The 16399-nt window shown below is 38.8% G+C and overlaps 1 protein-coding gene across 5 annotated transcripts in view; it reads right to left on the bottom strand.

Annotated features, from left to right (window-relative positions):
• SPG11 (SPG11 vesicle trafficking associated, spatacsin) overlaps positions 1-16399 on the bottom strand; it is a 35613-nt gene that overhangs the window by 11233 nt on the left and 7981 nt on the right. For 4 of the 5 annotated variants that reach the window (XM_080351310.1, XM_080351309.1, XM_080351308.1 and 1 more), the window contains 21 exons: positions 16142-16288; positions 14683-14861; positions 14336-14512; positions 13805-13876; positions 13428-13555; positions 12600-12778; positions 11928-12135; positions 11220-11423; positions 10227-10333; positions 9386-9531; positions 8364-8525; positions 7535-7601; positions 6937-7102; positions 5679-5884; positions 4823-4931; positions 4167-4326; positions 2750-3001; positions 2330-2530; positions 1904-2011; positions 666-828; positions 44-258 (listed from right to left, as the gene is read on the bottom strand). In XM_080351310.1, the coding sequence (XP_080207436.1) occupies positions 44-258; positions 666-828; positions 1904-2011; positions 2330-2530; positions 2750-3001; positions 4167-4326; positions 4823-4931; positions 5679-5884; positions 6937-7102; positions 7535-7601; positions 8364-8525; positions 9386-9531; positions 10227-10333; positions 11220-11423; positions 11928-12135; positions 12600-12778; positions 13428-13555; positions 13805-13876; positions 14336-14512; positions 14683-14861; positions 16142-16288 (3356 nt within the window). The remainder of the gene's footprint in view (positions 1-43; positions 259-665; positions 829-1903; positions 2012-2329; positions 2531-2749; positions 3002-4166; positions 4327-4822; positions 4932-5678; positions 5885-6936; positions 7103-7534; positions 7602-8363; positions 8526-9385; positions 9532-10226; positions 10334-11219; positions 11424-11927; positions 12136-12599; positions 12779-13427; positions 13556-13804; positions 13877-14335; positions 14513-14682; positions 14862-16141; positions 16289-16399) is intronic. The other variant, XM_080351311.1, reaches the window with a different exon arrangement.

Below are 16399 nucleotides of genomic sequence, written 5' to 3'. Positions count from 1 at the left end.
AGGAGTATCAGTAGGTAGATATAGCTACACAACCATACTGTACCTCTTGGGTAACTATGTTGTCCACGGGCAATCCAGCCAACGCTGCGACCTGCCGAGCCAGGGAGAACATTCCCTTCTCTTGCAGCTGCTCCAGAATGGACCCGCACTCGCTCTGGAACGTCTCCATGCTGTAACTGGTTAGGATGGAGCGATTAATTGGGATGGAGGAATCCTTCAGGATCTCACTCAGTGCACAGAGTTTCTTCACGTAAGGGCCTGTTTTAAAAGAGTATTAACAATTGAAGGCAGTTGGTTTTAAAACCTGAGGAAATTCTGCTGCTGGTTTCAGCATGCAACCCTGCCAGAGAAGGAGCACAGATTTTACACTCTAAAAATTTAATGGGACTGAAAATGAGCTCTCAATCCATAATTAAAATACTTCTGTACATAACCTGTGCACTCCTCAGCAACACTTGCACATCACCACTGACCAAACAGACTTACACACACAATTACATGTTCACCACTGCAGTTCTCCATAAGAACCAACTCTGGTTATATAAATTCTTATAAAAAAATAAACCAGTATGAATACACTTAACATTTTCAGTCACCCCAAAATCATTGTATGTGGTCTTTAGATTAAAGCAGTGATATCGTCTAACAGAGGAAGCTGTACTTACCGTTGAGTGGCAGATGATCTGCTGCAGCAAAGAGCTGTAAGAGCTTTCCTAATTCATACTCCGTCCTGCACTGCTGCATCATCAACTCGAGAAGAAACAACGCTTGTGATTCCAACCACTGCACAGGTAATTCTGACACTGCTGGTTCATCTTCAGTTTTAAGCTGTGTAGATAAAGATTTTTAGGTGCAAATACATTCCGCATTTTGCTGTGAATCACACTGGAAACAGAAGGTGTGCATCAGATCTACCTCCTCCTTTAACAGTGAACTGCCACTCCCAAGGGGCACTGCCCATCTCTGATGGATGTTTGAGCTCTAAGTAGGAAATTTTACAACAGGGTGACCACTAACTACTTCTGATAATCACAGAAGAGATGAAAGATGCAAGAATGATCAGAAGTGGATAGATAAAATAAATTGCTGCATTAATAGCCCCTGTAATGTAGCTGTGTACTTTATCAGCACATCCACTCTAAGGGGTTAGGGAAAAGAAACCGATGTAGCCTTAGCTTGGATTGCAGGACAGAAAACCCACTAATGACACGGAATGTTAGTTACCAAGATATTCAGGAAACTAGGAAATTGTGACAGAAAGAACTGAAACAATTTGTGAAAACATCTGTGTGTGCCAAAGAAGGAACACTGCATGAAAACACTGCGGTCCTCTTCAAATCAACTGCTAAATCAGTGTTTTAATCAAAGAGTGTAGTTCAGTTCACTGAGCAATTTTCAAAGAAAAGTCTACACAACTTCTGATCGTTACCAAAACTAAAGCAACGTCACAGACTTTTTCAGAAACTTTCAAACACATTCAAAAAGGCTGTCTCTCTTAAACAGATCTTCCACTGGTTTACCAGCTCAGTGTTGACCTGCTCTGGTCAATACAGAACAGAGAATATCCCACACTTACCACAAATAATTCAATTTACCACCAGTGGTCCTACTTGAGTCAATGCCAGCCTTCAAACCTTAAACTGCTCACACAAGGCGGGTGACATTGTATTTCAATCTGCCCACACCAACTTAAACCAAAATCATTTCGAAAAATGCATTGTGCATTTTGAATTGTTGAAGACATTCTTCCATCAAGTGCTAGCAGTAAAAGGAATCTCCTCCTTCACCAATCAGTTCCTACATCATCCTTTTACATTATTTTTATATATTGCATTAGATACCTATCACAATCTAATAAGGAAAGACCTAGACAAAGATATTCAGAGCAAACGAATTTGCTTACTTTTGTGAGGCTTTCCTGAAACTTGTCCAGTTTGGTTTTTGCCTCCTTGTACTTTTTGCAGTTCATACATAGTTCATACATCTCCAGTATATACAGTAAAGGGGAATCCTTTAAGACACAAAAATAGGTTATCATTATTTCCTAAAAGTACCTCCATAAATGTAGAATTTGTCTTCCTCGGTATCAGAACAACAAAGTTCTTATTTATTAAAATGGCTTACAAGATTGAGATATGATCTGCAAATTCGTAATAATTGGAAGAACTTCCATTCAAAGATTTTCTCACTCGTCTGGAATTTTCAGTGGATTACACCCAGGTTATCCAGGCCACAAACAGCCAGACGGGGCAGGGGATCTATGGGCCTTCTCCTCTGCAAGGTGACCTGACACACACTCAGGTGTATCATGAAAAAGACATGATCTCACCTTTAAAAAGAGCTGGAAGCCATTTAGAAGTGTTTTACTTCTTTGCTTTCTTAAAAAGACTTTCCAGATAACTGATAGGTCATGAAGGTCCCATTGGTGATTTTCCACTGAGCTTCCAATGTGGTTTGTTGCTTCAGCTCTGGTGGTGTCATCCACAGTAGTGATTATCCAAACACAGAGACAGTGAATGATGTTTGCATCCTGTCAAAAATGATGGGTTTGTAACAGCCTGAGACAAACATCACCTCATTACACATCACTTGGCCAAACGTGTCACACTATTCACAATTACTACAAAAACTGAGGAAAAAAACCTCAATTAAATGCAACCTACACATCCACTTTTTAACATAATTAAATCAACCACCACTATTTCATGACTTATTCCCCCAAAAGACAAATAACGTGGTCAATGCTCACTTGGAAGCAGGTGGCTAAGACGCTCAGAACGGGCACGTGCTCTCTCAGCCCTTCAGCCAGAAGGTACCGCCAGGGGCTGGGGTTCCCCTGGCACTGAAACAGGACCTGAAAGAGACTCTCTGCGCGTTGGCCCTTGGCCACCCTGGCAGGGCTGTTACCAAGGCTCCCTGGATGTGACAGCGGGAACTTCTCCAATGCCAGCGTCAAGTGATCTTGTAAAACAGGAGTGAAATCCTGAAGGACAGAAATGACCTGGGGAAACAGAACCCAAAGCGTCTTTACAGTCTGAGGTCCAAAAAAAAAACAAGGGAGAAGGACTGAAGCATTAAATACATAGAAAAGACAAATAAAAACATTCTTCAAATTTGACTTTTTACAACATTTTTGGAGACCTAGAGAGGAAAAAATGTTCTGTAGGTATGAATTATTCTAATAAAATATTGAAACTCATCCTTTTACATAAAGCTAAAATGCCTCCTAGAGACACCCGTTTTTGTCATATCTCTCATACTCTAACAGTGTATTATGGAAAGTGTCTGGTTAGTTGTTGTTGTGTAATTACATATTTTTCTTTTCAGGAAAACAACCGAGAAATACAAGTTAAAAATCCCAGTCCTGCTAAGTATCATCTCGGCTGGAATTTTCCAGTTAACCTCCTCACGTTACTTTTCCAAGCCACTTTTAATTTTTACATATTGGTACATTTTACTGATTTTTAAATTATGTTCAAAACCAAAGAGGAAAGATTTGGAATCTCAAAAGCTTAAATAGCTTTACACAAAAAGCAATATAAGTTTTGAAAGGAAAGAGGAGTAGTTTTATTAAAACTTACATTGAACATATGGTAACTCTCCAACAAAAACAAAAAAAAGGTAACTAAATTATTTTAAATTAAACTTACAAATAGTATGTCATAATTTTAACTATATTTAAAATAAAAATTAAGTCCCTTCTTGGCAAATACTTTTGTGCCTAACTCATTTCAAAGAGGCACTCAAATCACTCCTCTCTGAACATTGTTTTCTCCACTACTGATTAATAACAACACACATGATTTTTCAAACCAGGATTTTTCCTGATCTTCTCCTTTAATCGTTTTCATGCTCTCAGAAGCATATTCTTATACCTGCTAAACAGCCAGCTCCCTTTGGAGCCAACGTCCCTTGTCTTGTGTTCGCTTTTCACATACCAAATGGGAGAGAAAAGCAGAACAGTTGGGAAATTCAGCTGTAAATAAGGGTTATTGTAATCAGAGGATATCGACATTCTGAGACAGCTTCTGAATCTGTGGAAACTGCTGAGGTTTCAGCTTTGTGTTGTCTCCAAAATGTGATGTTCTCTTGGTATTTTTTCCTCTTTTTCATTTTTTGACATCACAAAGACCATTCCTGCCGCACTCTGCCCATAGCCAGCTCACCTCGTCCGGCTGGTAGCTGTACAGCTGCGCTTGCACCATGAACTGCAGCCAGTCGTTGGATTGGGCACATTCCTTTAGGTAAGATGTACTCAGCCCGATATTGTGGAGTTTACAGAACTGCATTACCAAAGACCACTGCCTTCTAGAGTCACTAGACGTCCTGCATGGAATTGAAACAGTTTCAGCTGTAATAAACTGATGTTTATACCAGATCTTAATGATGTAGAAACTCCTCACATGGCCCGAGATCCACGTGAATGGCAACACCAGCATTTCCACTGCCTCCACTCCAGACTGGGTCACATTCCACCGCAGCAGCTTCCACACGGCACACCGTGGACGTCCCCATCCCCAGGGCAGCGACAGTGTCTTGCCTGACACCAAAGGCTTTGAAAAGCCCACGGCTTTCACTGCAAAGTGTGCTACAAGGGCTCTGTGGAACGGTCTGACACACCAGCTGCACCCCTTTATTCCTGCCAGCATTCACCTCTTACCTCTAATATTGGAAACACCCAGACTACGTTCTAACCTCAGATATTGTTGTTCAGTTTACTGCAATAAAACACGCACAGATCTCTTATCTGAATACACAAATGGTAAAATTCAGTGCTCAATCTCAATTGCCTGCATAATCCTTTCAATCAAGTTTTACTCACTTCTTTATTCCTTGATGCTCAACTGCATCCCAAAAGGCTTCTTCTAAGGAGATAAGAACTGCTGCTGCTGCTGCTTTTTCACCATCAGCCAATTTTGTTAACTTTTCAACTGTTAAAAGAACATACGACTATTTCTGAGATGCTATTTGGCATTAAAGTAACAGTAATATTTTCTAAAGTAGCAGAATCAACAAGCAGAACAAATTTTACTCCTATAAGTGTTTTAATAACTATGCCAAGTCTGGCACCAAAGTGGCTACATGACTTTCGAAAAATAACTTCAACTTTCAAATCACATGACACTTTTTTTTTTTAATAAGCTCTACCTGTAGTTTTAAATAACACAAACATTTTTAGAATTATCACGAAAATATAAATAAATGCCAGTAGTTTCACAGTTGGGACAAAAAGATACCTGTGGACCTACAGCTAAAATTCAACTTTCTAAAGTCATCCCTAGGATATTTCCTTACAGCTGATTTCACTGCAACTGTAAGACAGTCTTCAAGTGTCCCTTTGTTTAATCCTCTAGTTATATTATTACAACATCAGGCTGAACTTAACTAAATATTACACTGAGCTTAGGCAACTGCTCAGCAGTGTCTATTAGATACTCCTGCAGTTCTGGCTGCACATCATACCGTGCTCTTCGGCCTTATTTGGCATGCCAGGTTCAAAATGCACCTTCAAAATTAGTAAGAAGCAGGAATAAAAGAAAAGCAAAATTCTTAGCTCTTCAAAGGACAGGATGCTTTTACTGCACTACTGAGAAGTTTGGCATCATCTTTCCATCCATCCCTGCTTCTCCTCTCAATAAATACAGAGTACTCTATCTTAAAACAAAAGACATCCTTACCCAAAGACTCTCTTATTTGATTGTGCTGAGATTCTTGATTTCTCGTTCTGTAACTGAAAATTATGTTTGCAACTTTAAGATCAACTCTGAGTCTGAGGCTGTCAAGCCCGAGTAATTCCAGAAAACACACACAGGCTGCTCCTACCGACCGCATGCTGAAGAAAGAAAGAGCTAAGATCCAGGCTTCGTTCCCTGCCTGCTGGATCCTGAAACCAAAACAACAGTTAATACACATGTTTTGTAACCAGCTTTCAAAGACAAATATTCCCCATATAAACAAGTACCTACAAGGTTTACTAAACTCACAGACTTTATTAGCATGAAATACATTTGCAAACCAGAAGTTTCACATTTATAAAAAAAGCAGGTATGTGAATAAAGCCTCACACACGATAAGCACAGATTTTGCAATTCAATAAACTTTAACAAAAACTAAAGCAAATCTATTTGGTATTATAATGAATAAAAAACCCCCGTCTGCAGTTTTAGTGCAAAAAGTCCCATTGCAGAGTTCACAACCCAAGGGCTGCTGGACCAGGAACTTTGAACCAATCTGTGGGTTGCACTGAGCCAAAAAGGTCCCTGAAGGGCTCCCACAGCAGCTGCCTCATCGGTTACCTGAATTGCTCCACCTAGTAACTGAAAGAACAGTGCATGCCTGATTGTCTTTTAAGCTAGGAAGTACTATTAAGTCCACATTAAGGTAAGTTTTCCTTTTTGCCCAAATCTTAGATGGTCACACAGGAGAAACTGATTTGTATGAAAATGATGATAAGAACCCTATAGTGACTAATACACAAATGACATTTTAGGAACAAACAGCAATTCGTTCTCATGTAACTCCTACTCATTTTGAATATACTTAATAGTAAATTCAATACATCCAAGCAAGATGTGTAATTTGACTGTATCCTTTTGAACACATAATTTTGAAGCTTCGGCCAGCAAATTTAATTCCTTTTTTCTACAAAGTGATCTAGAGGCTCAGGTCCTTAAAAGAAAAGCCTCCCTGTGTTTCATATGACTGGAACATTTTTCATTCCTTCCTTTCACTGTATAGATTTTATTTAGGTAATTCACAATAAGCTGACTTTTCAGGTGATATTTGATTTCTATCTTATTCAATGCCAGAGTGAACAGACTCCTAGGACACCTAGAATTCCAAGGGATGCCAATAAACACCATTCGGTTGCTGTTGGGGAGGATTTATGTTAATCTATGTATTAGATTATAACTTCAGAAGAACTGTCAGACTTACAACTGTCTGGGAGATTTGCTCTTCACTAACTGCTGGACCAAAAATGTACCAAAAGCAAATGATGGACGTCCATGGTGCAGATAGTATAAAAAATCCAGTCGCTCCATTATAGCGTATTTGTTCACCAGTTCAGGGGATGAAAAATGAGGAAAGTCACTTGATGCATCTAGAAAGAATATCGTCTTATTAGGAGTTGACAAACAATTGAAGTAAACATAGACAATGGCTTTCAGCTACAAAACATGAGAGGACAAACACCTCTCCTCTTGTTCTAATTCAAATCTCAGCATACTCAAACCCCACTGAAATTCCAGTTTGCATTGTAAAATCAGAACTCTAGATCACTTCTTAGGCCCTTGACTGGCTTTTGAAAGAAAACACTGCTTTTCTACCTCACAATAAAAATCTGTCTGTGAAGAGCTTAATAGAAAAAGGTAACTTTTCTGGGATTTAATTAAAAAAAAATAGTACATTCCGTTTTCTTTTTGAAGATTAAATGGCCTTTTGAACAAGTTTAGCTGCTAAATCATTCCACTGAAGGCATTTCATCCTAGGTGCTCAGGCTAAAAAAAGGATATAAAACTTGGAAGTAACATACCTGATACAGCAAGAGTATTTGCTGACTGCCAGCCAAACAATTTAGTGGGATCAAAGGGCACTAATGACTGAAAGATTAGAAACAAAATATATTGAAACAGCTGAAAATTTTCACATCAGACCAGACTACAGAACATTTTAGGGAGCTACAGTAGCAGGCACTCAGGAATGGCCTGTGCTGCTGTGGAGCAGTGATGTATCCGTGCAGCTCTCTCACTAAGGTATGGACTTGTCTGCTCCGCAGGATCAGAACACAAATGAGTGCAAGGAAAGGCTTAGACTTTGGTCTAAGAACATGGGGAAGGAACATGCTGAAGTATTTTGCTAAACTGTGATTTTAGCAAGGTTAACACTGTCCTAATAATGAATAATTCACACCATTTCTTCCAACATTCAGTTTACCTTATACCACAGATGTGCAGTAAATGGCATTTGCCCAGAAATGTGTCATGACATTCCATGAGATGCTATCCTTTAAATCTAGATTTCAATTTCCCTTAAACAACTCAAAACTTTTTAATTTTTGTACTACTAAACAACCTCCCCACTAAACACTGCAAGAACATCACTTCTCTGACATTCCAGGACTGCTGAAGCTAAACACTGCAGATGTTTTCCACACAGCTGGGGGGACCAGGGGGAGAGCAGACTCACAATATTTAAATGCCATTTTAAAAAACAGTTCAGAATGAAGCTATAAGCTTTAGCTCCAAATTCAGGATTCTAAGAAAAGAACATATGGTCCCCATCCTCCAGGCTCTAGCTGAAAACAAGCTTCTCTCAGTTTACTTTTGTTCTGCCCAAAAGTTGTACCAAGGAGCACTTCGTACCTGAACAAGGTGGTAAAGAGAGATGTCAGGTGGCAAAATTCCATGAGACGTACACGGGGGAAAGAGAGCAGCTCTGAGCTTGGGGTAGGGAGCCAAGGCCATTTTTAAGAGCTGCGGATCAACTTTCTTTAGAGGTTTTTCCGTGTCTTCATTCTGAAGAACCTACATTGCAAGGAAGAAAAATTATTTCATTAGGAAGAAGAAACTGCATTAAGATAGTAACAAAACTATGTCTGAATGTGCCAAACTGCCTCACAGAAACTTAACGTATGGCAACAACATAGGGACAATATTTTTTCCTGGAAAATCCTTTTAAGTTCTATTGTACGTATCTTCAACAGTACTTGATGTCTTAGGTTCCTGTGCTATGTATCAAAAAGTTATCTGTTAATAAATTCTGTTTCAACACGTGGTTCAACAAGCATTTATATTTTTAAACGATAATTGCTTATAACGTGCTTTTTGATATCTACAACAAAATGCAACTGGTTAACACAATGTAACCAGCAAGCTGACTTTTTTTGATATGTGCCCAGATTTCCAACATTTAAAAATAAAAATATGGAAGCCAAATACTACCTAGCAGAAATGTAGTCCAGTTACCTACTGCTTCATTAATTAAAATGCATGAAAATTAAGACTACAAGTTACTATAAAATGGGATATTTGTCTAACAAATACAGGCACACAATTTTAAAAGTTTTTGAAAACATTTTTGCAAACTAAAACTATTTGAGGAACACAAGTGTCTATAAACCCTCTCAGCTGTAACTGTTACAAATGAGTTAATGACTCCAACTTGCAGCTGCTGTATTTGCTGCTTCTAAGCCATGTAACCTCCAACCGCTCTACGCACTTCATCAGGTCAGCTCACACTGACACATGCAACACCAAAATCAGATTTTTACGTGAAAAGAAATTATATGATGGCATTAGCATATCTATTAATCTATCCCTTTGAGTTTTCAACACCTTGAGAGAATTTCTCCACAAGCTCATCAGTAACTGGTGGCACACAGTACCTGATCAATACCTCCGGGTGCAAACATGGTAGTAGCAAGTGCGAGGAGCGTCCGTCCTTCCAGCAGCATGCTGCTCACACCAGCTTGGGTACTAGGAATCAAGATCTGAGCGTTTGCTAGACTGGCCTGAAAAATCATCTTTGGATCTTAAAAGAAAAACAAAAGGTTTAATTTAATGCAAGAACAATATTAAATTATCCAATCACATATTAAAACTGTTCTACAACTATGAAAAAAACCAAATTTTCTATTTTTTGTTGTTAATAGAGATTTTTCTCAATTTACTTATAAATACAGATAAACTGTTCCAAATTTTACCAAGCTTTCCTCAATTTCAATCCATAGTTTTACCTACTCAGATTGATTTGGATCAAGTCCCACAGTTTAGCATTGTACTGGTTCAGTTTTTTATCCTATACTCATCACACTTTCTGGAAAAGCTTCATTTGGGCTTATTTTTATAATTTGTTAAACTGGGACTCTACAAAAGATGAAACATATAAAAAAAACCCTGAAATGAGTTAAGGGCAGAAATTCTACTGAGGAAGTTTTAATTTTAACAGTATATGTATTTTCTTATGAATTCTCCTTTTTAACTTGTTAGGAATATAATCAAAACGAAGGCAATGATGCTCATACGCAAAACAATTCTGACATATCTACAGCCTCCAAATCTCTATGTGCAGTTTAGGTAGGAATTGTAATCTGCATTATAGAGATGAGGAATTGATGCACATGTAAATGATTTGGCATGGTCAATAGAGCTTGTAGCAACACAGAGAATTAAACCCAGCTGGGCCAAACACACATCCAGCAGCAAAGAGGTGGGATCCCCTCCTACCTCGTGGGTTAGCGGCCACCCCTCGGCACTGCACGAGGAATTCAAACCAGGGGTGAGCTTCATGCAGTTCCTTCTTATCCAAAATTGGGCAATTTGAAGGACTTAAACTGGAAAGTGAAACCACAGTATTTGTAACCATCCTCTGCCCCAAAATAATGCTGTATTGAAAATAAAGAGCATCTGACTTGGTGCTATAGTGACTTATTTCATCCATTCTCATGAAGGAGGCAAATCACATCACCCTTCTCTACACAACATACGGCTTTAGCGGATAGAGCCACTCTGACAGGTCCCTTCTCGGAGGTGATGTTTCTGTAAATCACAGTAGCAGCTCCCAGCCCTGAGAACCCCAGACACTTCCCAAAGAACGGACTCTATTCACAAATACCGCTCTGCACAGTCTAAATATTTTATGCAAACTAGAATTGATTACACAAACAAACAAGATTTCCTGGCTTTTTTCTGGTCTACTTCACCTTCTTAATAATTACACTATTAGACTGGAGTTACAGCTAAGAAATTTTAATTGCAAAGTATTCATTAAGTGGGAGGTCTTCATACAATTCCTATACCTAATAGTTCTTTCTCCTTCAAATTCCAACTAATCCTAATTCAAACGGAAACCAGCAATGTCTTTATTTGTGAACGTATCAAGAATTAACTCGTACTTGTGCTCAAGTGAGAGAGTTTCTAAAGAACAAGTTGGTTTGGCCCATTTAAGATTGTATTGCTTATAACATTATACTAATTAAAACTATAATAATTTCCTTTGATGACTTACATACAAATTAACCTTGGAAATGTGAACAGAGTTTCAAAATACAGAATGAAACTTAAAACACTGCCCCACAATCTTTCATTCAATGCCACCGCTGTGACACAAGTAGTCTTTCTCGCCAAACAGCAAGGGCCAGGGAAAACTCTCACTGCCAACTATTAAAATTGTGTTTCATTATTTAAATCTGCATTATTTAAATTTAAAAACATTCATACCTGTAATAGTCTAAGTAAGTGTATAACAGATACTGCAAATTGTGTTCTAAACAGTGAAGGACAAAGCGAGCATGGAAATCCAAACTGCTTGCAGCACTGTATGTCAGAACAGGGGGAGGATTTTGCAGTACTCCCCCAACGTAGGACAGTCTTTGGAGCAGAAGTTCAAAATCTTCCAACTCGGAACGGACAAAAATCCCCTTTCTATCAGAAAAGACAAAAAGCACACACGTTGATTAGATGGTTCTCTCTTTAGGAAGTTCTGAAGGGTGTTTTCAGTTCAAAGTTGTAAAGCGGACCTTTCCTTCTAGGTGATTACTTCATTACTGAGGCAAAATTAACATGCCCAAGTAAGTCTGACAGCGCTCAAACAACGTCTCAGTTACTACAGTTCACTGTGAAGAACGAGGCGTGAGGAGCGAAATGTTGTGTTTAGAAGTTTATCCCTTGCATTAAAATGCACATCAGGAACAGAACCATTGTGAAAGGCTGAAGGGCTGACAGATTCCTGTTGTTCTCCTGTTTCCTACCCTTGCAGAAAATGCAAAGTGCAAGTACAAGACTAAAATTAAATTTATTAAAGAATTTGTACTGTTTCAAAAAGGGCACTAAATACAACATAAAAGTTAATATGTATAAAAGATTTTATTACGTGTATTTCTATATCTGATTTTGGCTTCACATGTACAATGCATTAAGGGCACATACCTGGCCAGCATGTTTAATATATCGTTTCTCATATAGCTGCTGCATAATGTGCTCTGGTCAATAATGTCTGGAGTGAGAGGAGGCCAGTTCTCTTGTCCACACAAAGCCTGGTTGGGCTCAGATTCTTCAATCCATGAACAAATGCTAACCCAATCGTGCTGGGCTGTCAAATGCCTCCAAAGAACCTCAGGATTGCACATCTTGAATTCTGTGTTTCAAAAGGCAAACTGATGAAACCAGCACAAACACACACTCCCTTAAGGAAATACTGATATTTTTAATACATGTACATATTTTTAATGAACAGCTGAGAGTAAATACGCTGTTACAGCTTGTTAGAGTTTCATGTTGGAGAAGATAAATAAAATACTACTGAGCAATAAGCTCTAGAGCACACAGCAGAATAGAACATTTACAACAAGTACCCATGCATTAGACAAGTCCCTTCCAGCCAGGTCCACTTTTTTATCTACAGGAAAAACAGAGATCCCTGTCAGAACACAACAGGATGAAACACCCTGTTTACCCATTGTCACTGACAAAAAAATAAGTGACCTACTGTGGTGGCAAACAACTTGAGTTCTACCAATGCCACTCCTACACAACTGCAACATACTATGTAAAAAACAGATTTTTAATTCAGAGTTAGGTCCTTGGTAGTAGAACACTTGCCTTGGCGTGGTTTTCTGGGGAGAAGAATCATTTCCTGTGTAAGCTCATCCCAGCTCTGGGCCCAGTCAAACACCATCCTGACCCTCCGGTGCTGAACCCGAGGTCTGTTGCAATTCAACAGCGAGTCCAGGATGGCTGCATGTCTGGAAAAGTCCCGCTCTTTTCCCCAGCTCTTCCAACTGCAATGAAATATTGCATTAGGACGTTCTCTAGTACTCTTCTACAAAACAAACCACATTCTAACAAACAGAAGATGATGAAAGGATCAACAAATTTTGCTGGTCCATTTTGAAGAGAGTTCTGCAAGCGGTAGAGGGACTTACTGCAGCTGGAAGTTTGTGTGTGAGAGAGATGGGCAAAGAATTGAGTCATTTTTCCAAAACTGACATAGCAAGTGACCAGTATCATAATTTTTTTTACAATTATTTAGTAGTAAAATGATTTTTCTAAGTTAGTTTGCTATATTATGGATATCATATATCAAAAATACAGCAAACATTACATCTGAACGTATTTCATTAATATTTAATATCCTTTGCTATTAAAAATACTTCATTTATGGTGCTGATGACGTGAACAGAAGACCTCTGTTACACCAAGTCATGACTTAGTCCCAAAAGAACACGACAACAATTGTTACATTAATGAGAAAAGTAATCGGTTCCCACACTGATCCTTATTTCTGCAAATGAAGACCAGTGTGAAATTAATGAAATTACAGAAGACTGGATTTGTTAGTGCAGTAAATCACACGGAACACAGAAGCCAGCATATTTAAAAATCCCATTAACGTTATTAATTAATAATAAAACTGATAACCCACATTACCTGGAAAGAGACTGAATCTCTTTATTTTCTTGGAAGGACTCCGAGTAAAAGCTTTCAACCTGATGCACAAAGTCTATCATTTTCTTCTCTTTTTCAGAAAAATAATTTTCTTCTTGTAAAACTTTCACCTTTAATTCAAATTAAAGTATTACCTCCAATTACAATTTTTATCTACTCATAATATATTAAAGTTAACTTCAAGTACAAAAGAATACAGGCATGTCAGTGACGTGTTTCAGCAACTACGCTGCAAGGATGCAGGGACAAAACCTGTCTGTTCCACTCTGACAGTGTGTTCAGTCCAGTGCTCTCTCTCAGCACACACAGCCTTCAGACCTGAGAACATCAGCCAGACAAAAAGCCTTTTCTACACTTACCAACAAATCTCGTACACGTTTATCAACTGTGTAGAAACATATTTTACGGAATTCTTCCTTCACATCAAAGCCCTAACAAAAAAGAAGATACTCATTGTATGCAAACTGTACAAACGCAGCTGTAGGTTGATAAAATAAACACACCTGCTTTCTTCCCAAAGCACACAAGCTTTACAAGCATGTTTGTGACATTCACTTCACTGTTTACTAGAGATGTCATAACAACCCAGTGACCTGCGCAAGGGGACATAAAACATGTACCCTGTAACACCTGACTTGCCAGAATCACCTTTGCACTTTTCTGGTCATGACATCAGTCAATAATCACTCCTAAATAGGCACCCTCAGCATTCTGAAGGCACTAGGGACCAAAGCAGTTCTTTAAAACAAGCTAATTTTCACTGTAATACATGTATATGGTAAAATCAATACATCCATTAGACAGGTAAATGCTCTCCATACTCTTAGCATTTGTTTTGTTAATTATAGCAAAGTATTAAATGATCAGCATGCTCACTGAACACCTCTCACCATATTTCTCAAAAGCTCTGAGGCCTCTCTGGTATCATCCTTCAGAAGACAGTCATAGACCAGGTTCAAACCTGTCTGAATCAGTTCTGGAAAATTCTGAGCAGGATGTTGATGGATTTGGAAGAAGATCTGGGCCTCTGGTATTTTGTTGCTTAAGATGGCCTCAGCAATGACTTCCTGAAAGGGGAAAAAAAATGGCACAAACTGATCCCATCAATGTTCGGTGTTACTACCTTTATAATCCCTGTATTGACTTGTTTCCCCAATAGGTTAAAGACATTTTCATATTAATATTTTCCTTAAATATATTTAATAAGATTAGTAAAAAAAGGATTACTCATTTTTACCTCTGGTGTTAGTTTTTCCCATATGTGGCTTTCTTCTAATGCAGGTAAGTCTTCTTCATGATCTCTCCCTGTATGTCCTGTGGTTATTTGTGGTTGAGGATACTTTCTCAGAAATTTTCTAAGTTTAATAATGTAATCAGTTAAAATATCTGCAGCCTTCTGCAGGAATTCATCAGGTTCTGTCAAAAGCATCCAAGGTATCAGTTAAACAGAAAAGAACACCACAGCGTTTTTATGCTTTGCAATGCTGACTGCGTTCTGACTAATAACCAGAGCAGCCGTGAGGATGGAGCACATCAGCTCCCAGCACATCCTCACCATGCAGAGCTGACACTGCCCAGCGCTCCCAGCGCACCGCAGGGCACAGTCACAGCCCTGGAGGGCTCCAGAGACATCCCCCTGCCCTCAGCCACATGTTTTCTCCTTTAGACACAAGTTTACAGGAACGGGGGTTTTTTTTAATTAATCCAACTGACTATTAGTCAGATAAATCCCATTTAAAATGCAGAGACATCTAAATGTAATGTTCATTTAGTAAGAAACAAAGGCTATAAAGACCACGTAGGAAAAAAATTATTAGGAATAAGAGTTAACAGTCTGCACCTTTACTACTGGAAGAAATCAGTTCAGCTTAACACATATAACATGTTGGTCCTCGGACTAAGCAGCAGCTCTGAGACCCAATTCAGACCCAAACAGCAGGGCAGCAAGTGTATGTCAGCCGACTCCCCACAGTGTTCTCCAGCAGAACAAAGCTGTCCTCTGCAATTCTGGCATTTCAATACTCCACAGCTGTGACTCTCTTCTTGTAACCTTCTAGGCTGTAGTTGAATGAGCAGCATCTCGGCAGCAGTGCCAGCATAACCCACCATGTGCTGCCACCTCCAGCCACTGCTCCTTGCTCCTGTGCCACCCCTTGGGTTACGCTGGGACATGTCACTGTGTCACCACACAGTAAATCAGACTGGGAAGTGCTCCAGATAAAAAAAAATAACCTGGCAGGCTATTTTTTCAGCTGTATCAGTTTCTTAAACTAGTCTATTCCATTCCACAGCCACATAAATATTTGTGCCAGAATATATTAAGTGGTGGCACTGAGAAAAGAAGGAGCAGCTGAGCGATAAGCTCATGCCATTTAACTGCATGACCATTGAGTATCTAGCAATGGCCCAACAGCCCCGTTCTGCCAGTCCTGTGCATCCCAAAATGATCCCAGTCACAGCGCCCTGAGCTGAGAGCCTGGTCAGAACTGTCTGGCTTAACACAGACTCTGGATTCAGATTAATTTATTGTGTTTCCCCTTAAATAACATCTTTCATTCGCTTAACTCTAGTGTTGTTTTTTTTTTGTTTCAATTCTAGGCAAATTCAGGCTTTTAATTTAAAAGATTACTTGTTCTTACTCACCTAAACAATGACAAATTACATTACTACATACAATTCCAAATGAGTAATCTTACCTTCTGTATACACAAAAATTTCTTCAAGTTGCTTGGTAAGGAAAGTCAATGTGAGGTTTAGCAGCTGCTCAGAAAAGTGAGGGTCCATATCATTTTCTCTGATTGCTGAACAAAGTAAGTTTAAAGCTGGCCTCAGCTCTTCCAAATCTGCAATATTTAGAGAAAAAAGTTAAAACATCTGCATTCTACCATATAACTGATCACATACATTTAATATTTAAGTTAAAAGTCATAGAGATATGCTATAAAAATCTTCTA

The sequence above is a fragment of the Nesoenas mayeri genome, assembly GCF_963082525.1.
Source record: "Nesoenas mayeri genome assembly, chromosome: 11".
In the NCBI taxonomy this organism is placed as follows: Eukaryota; Metazoa; Chordata; class Aves; order Columbiformes; family Columbidae; genus Nesoenas; species Nesoenas mayeri.
The sequence above is the reverse complement of the archived record's forward strand: the minus strand, read 5'-3'. Positions and strand labels throughout refer to the sequence as shown.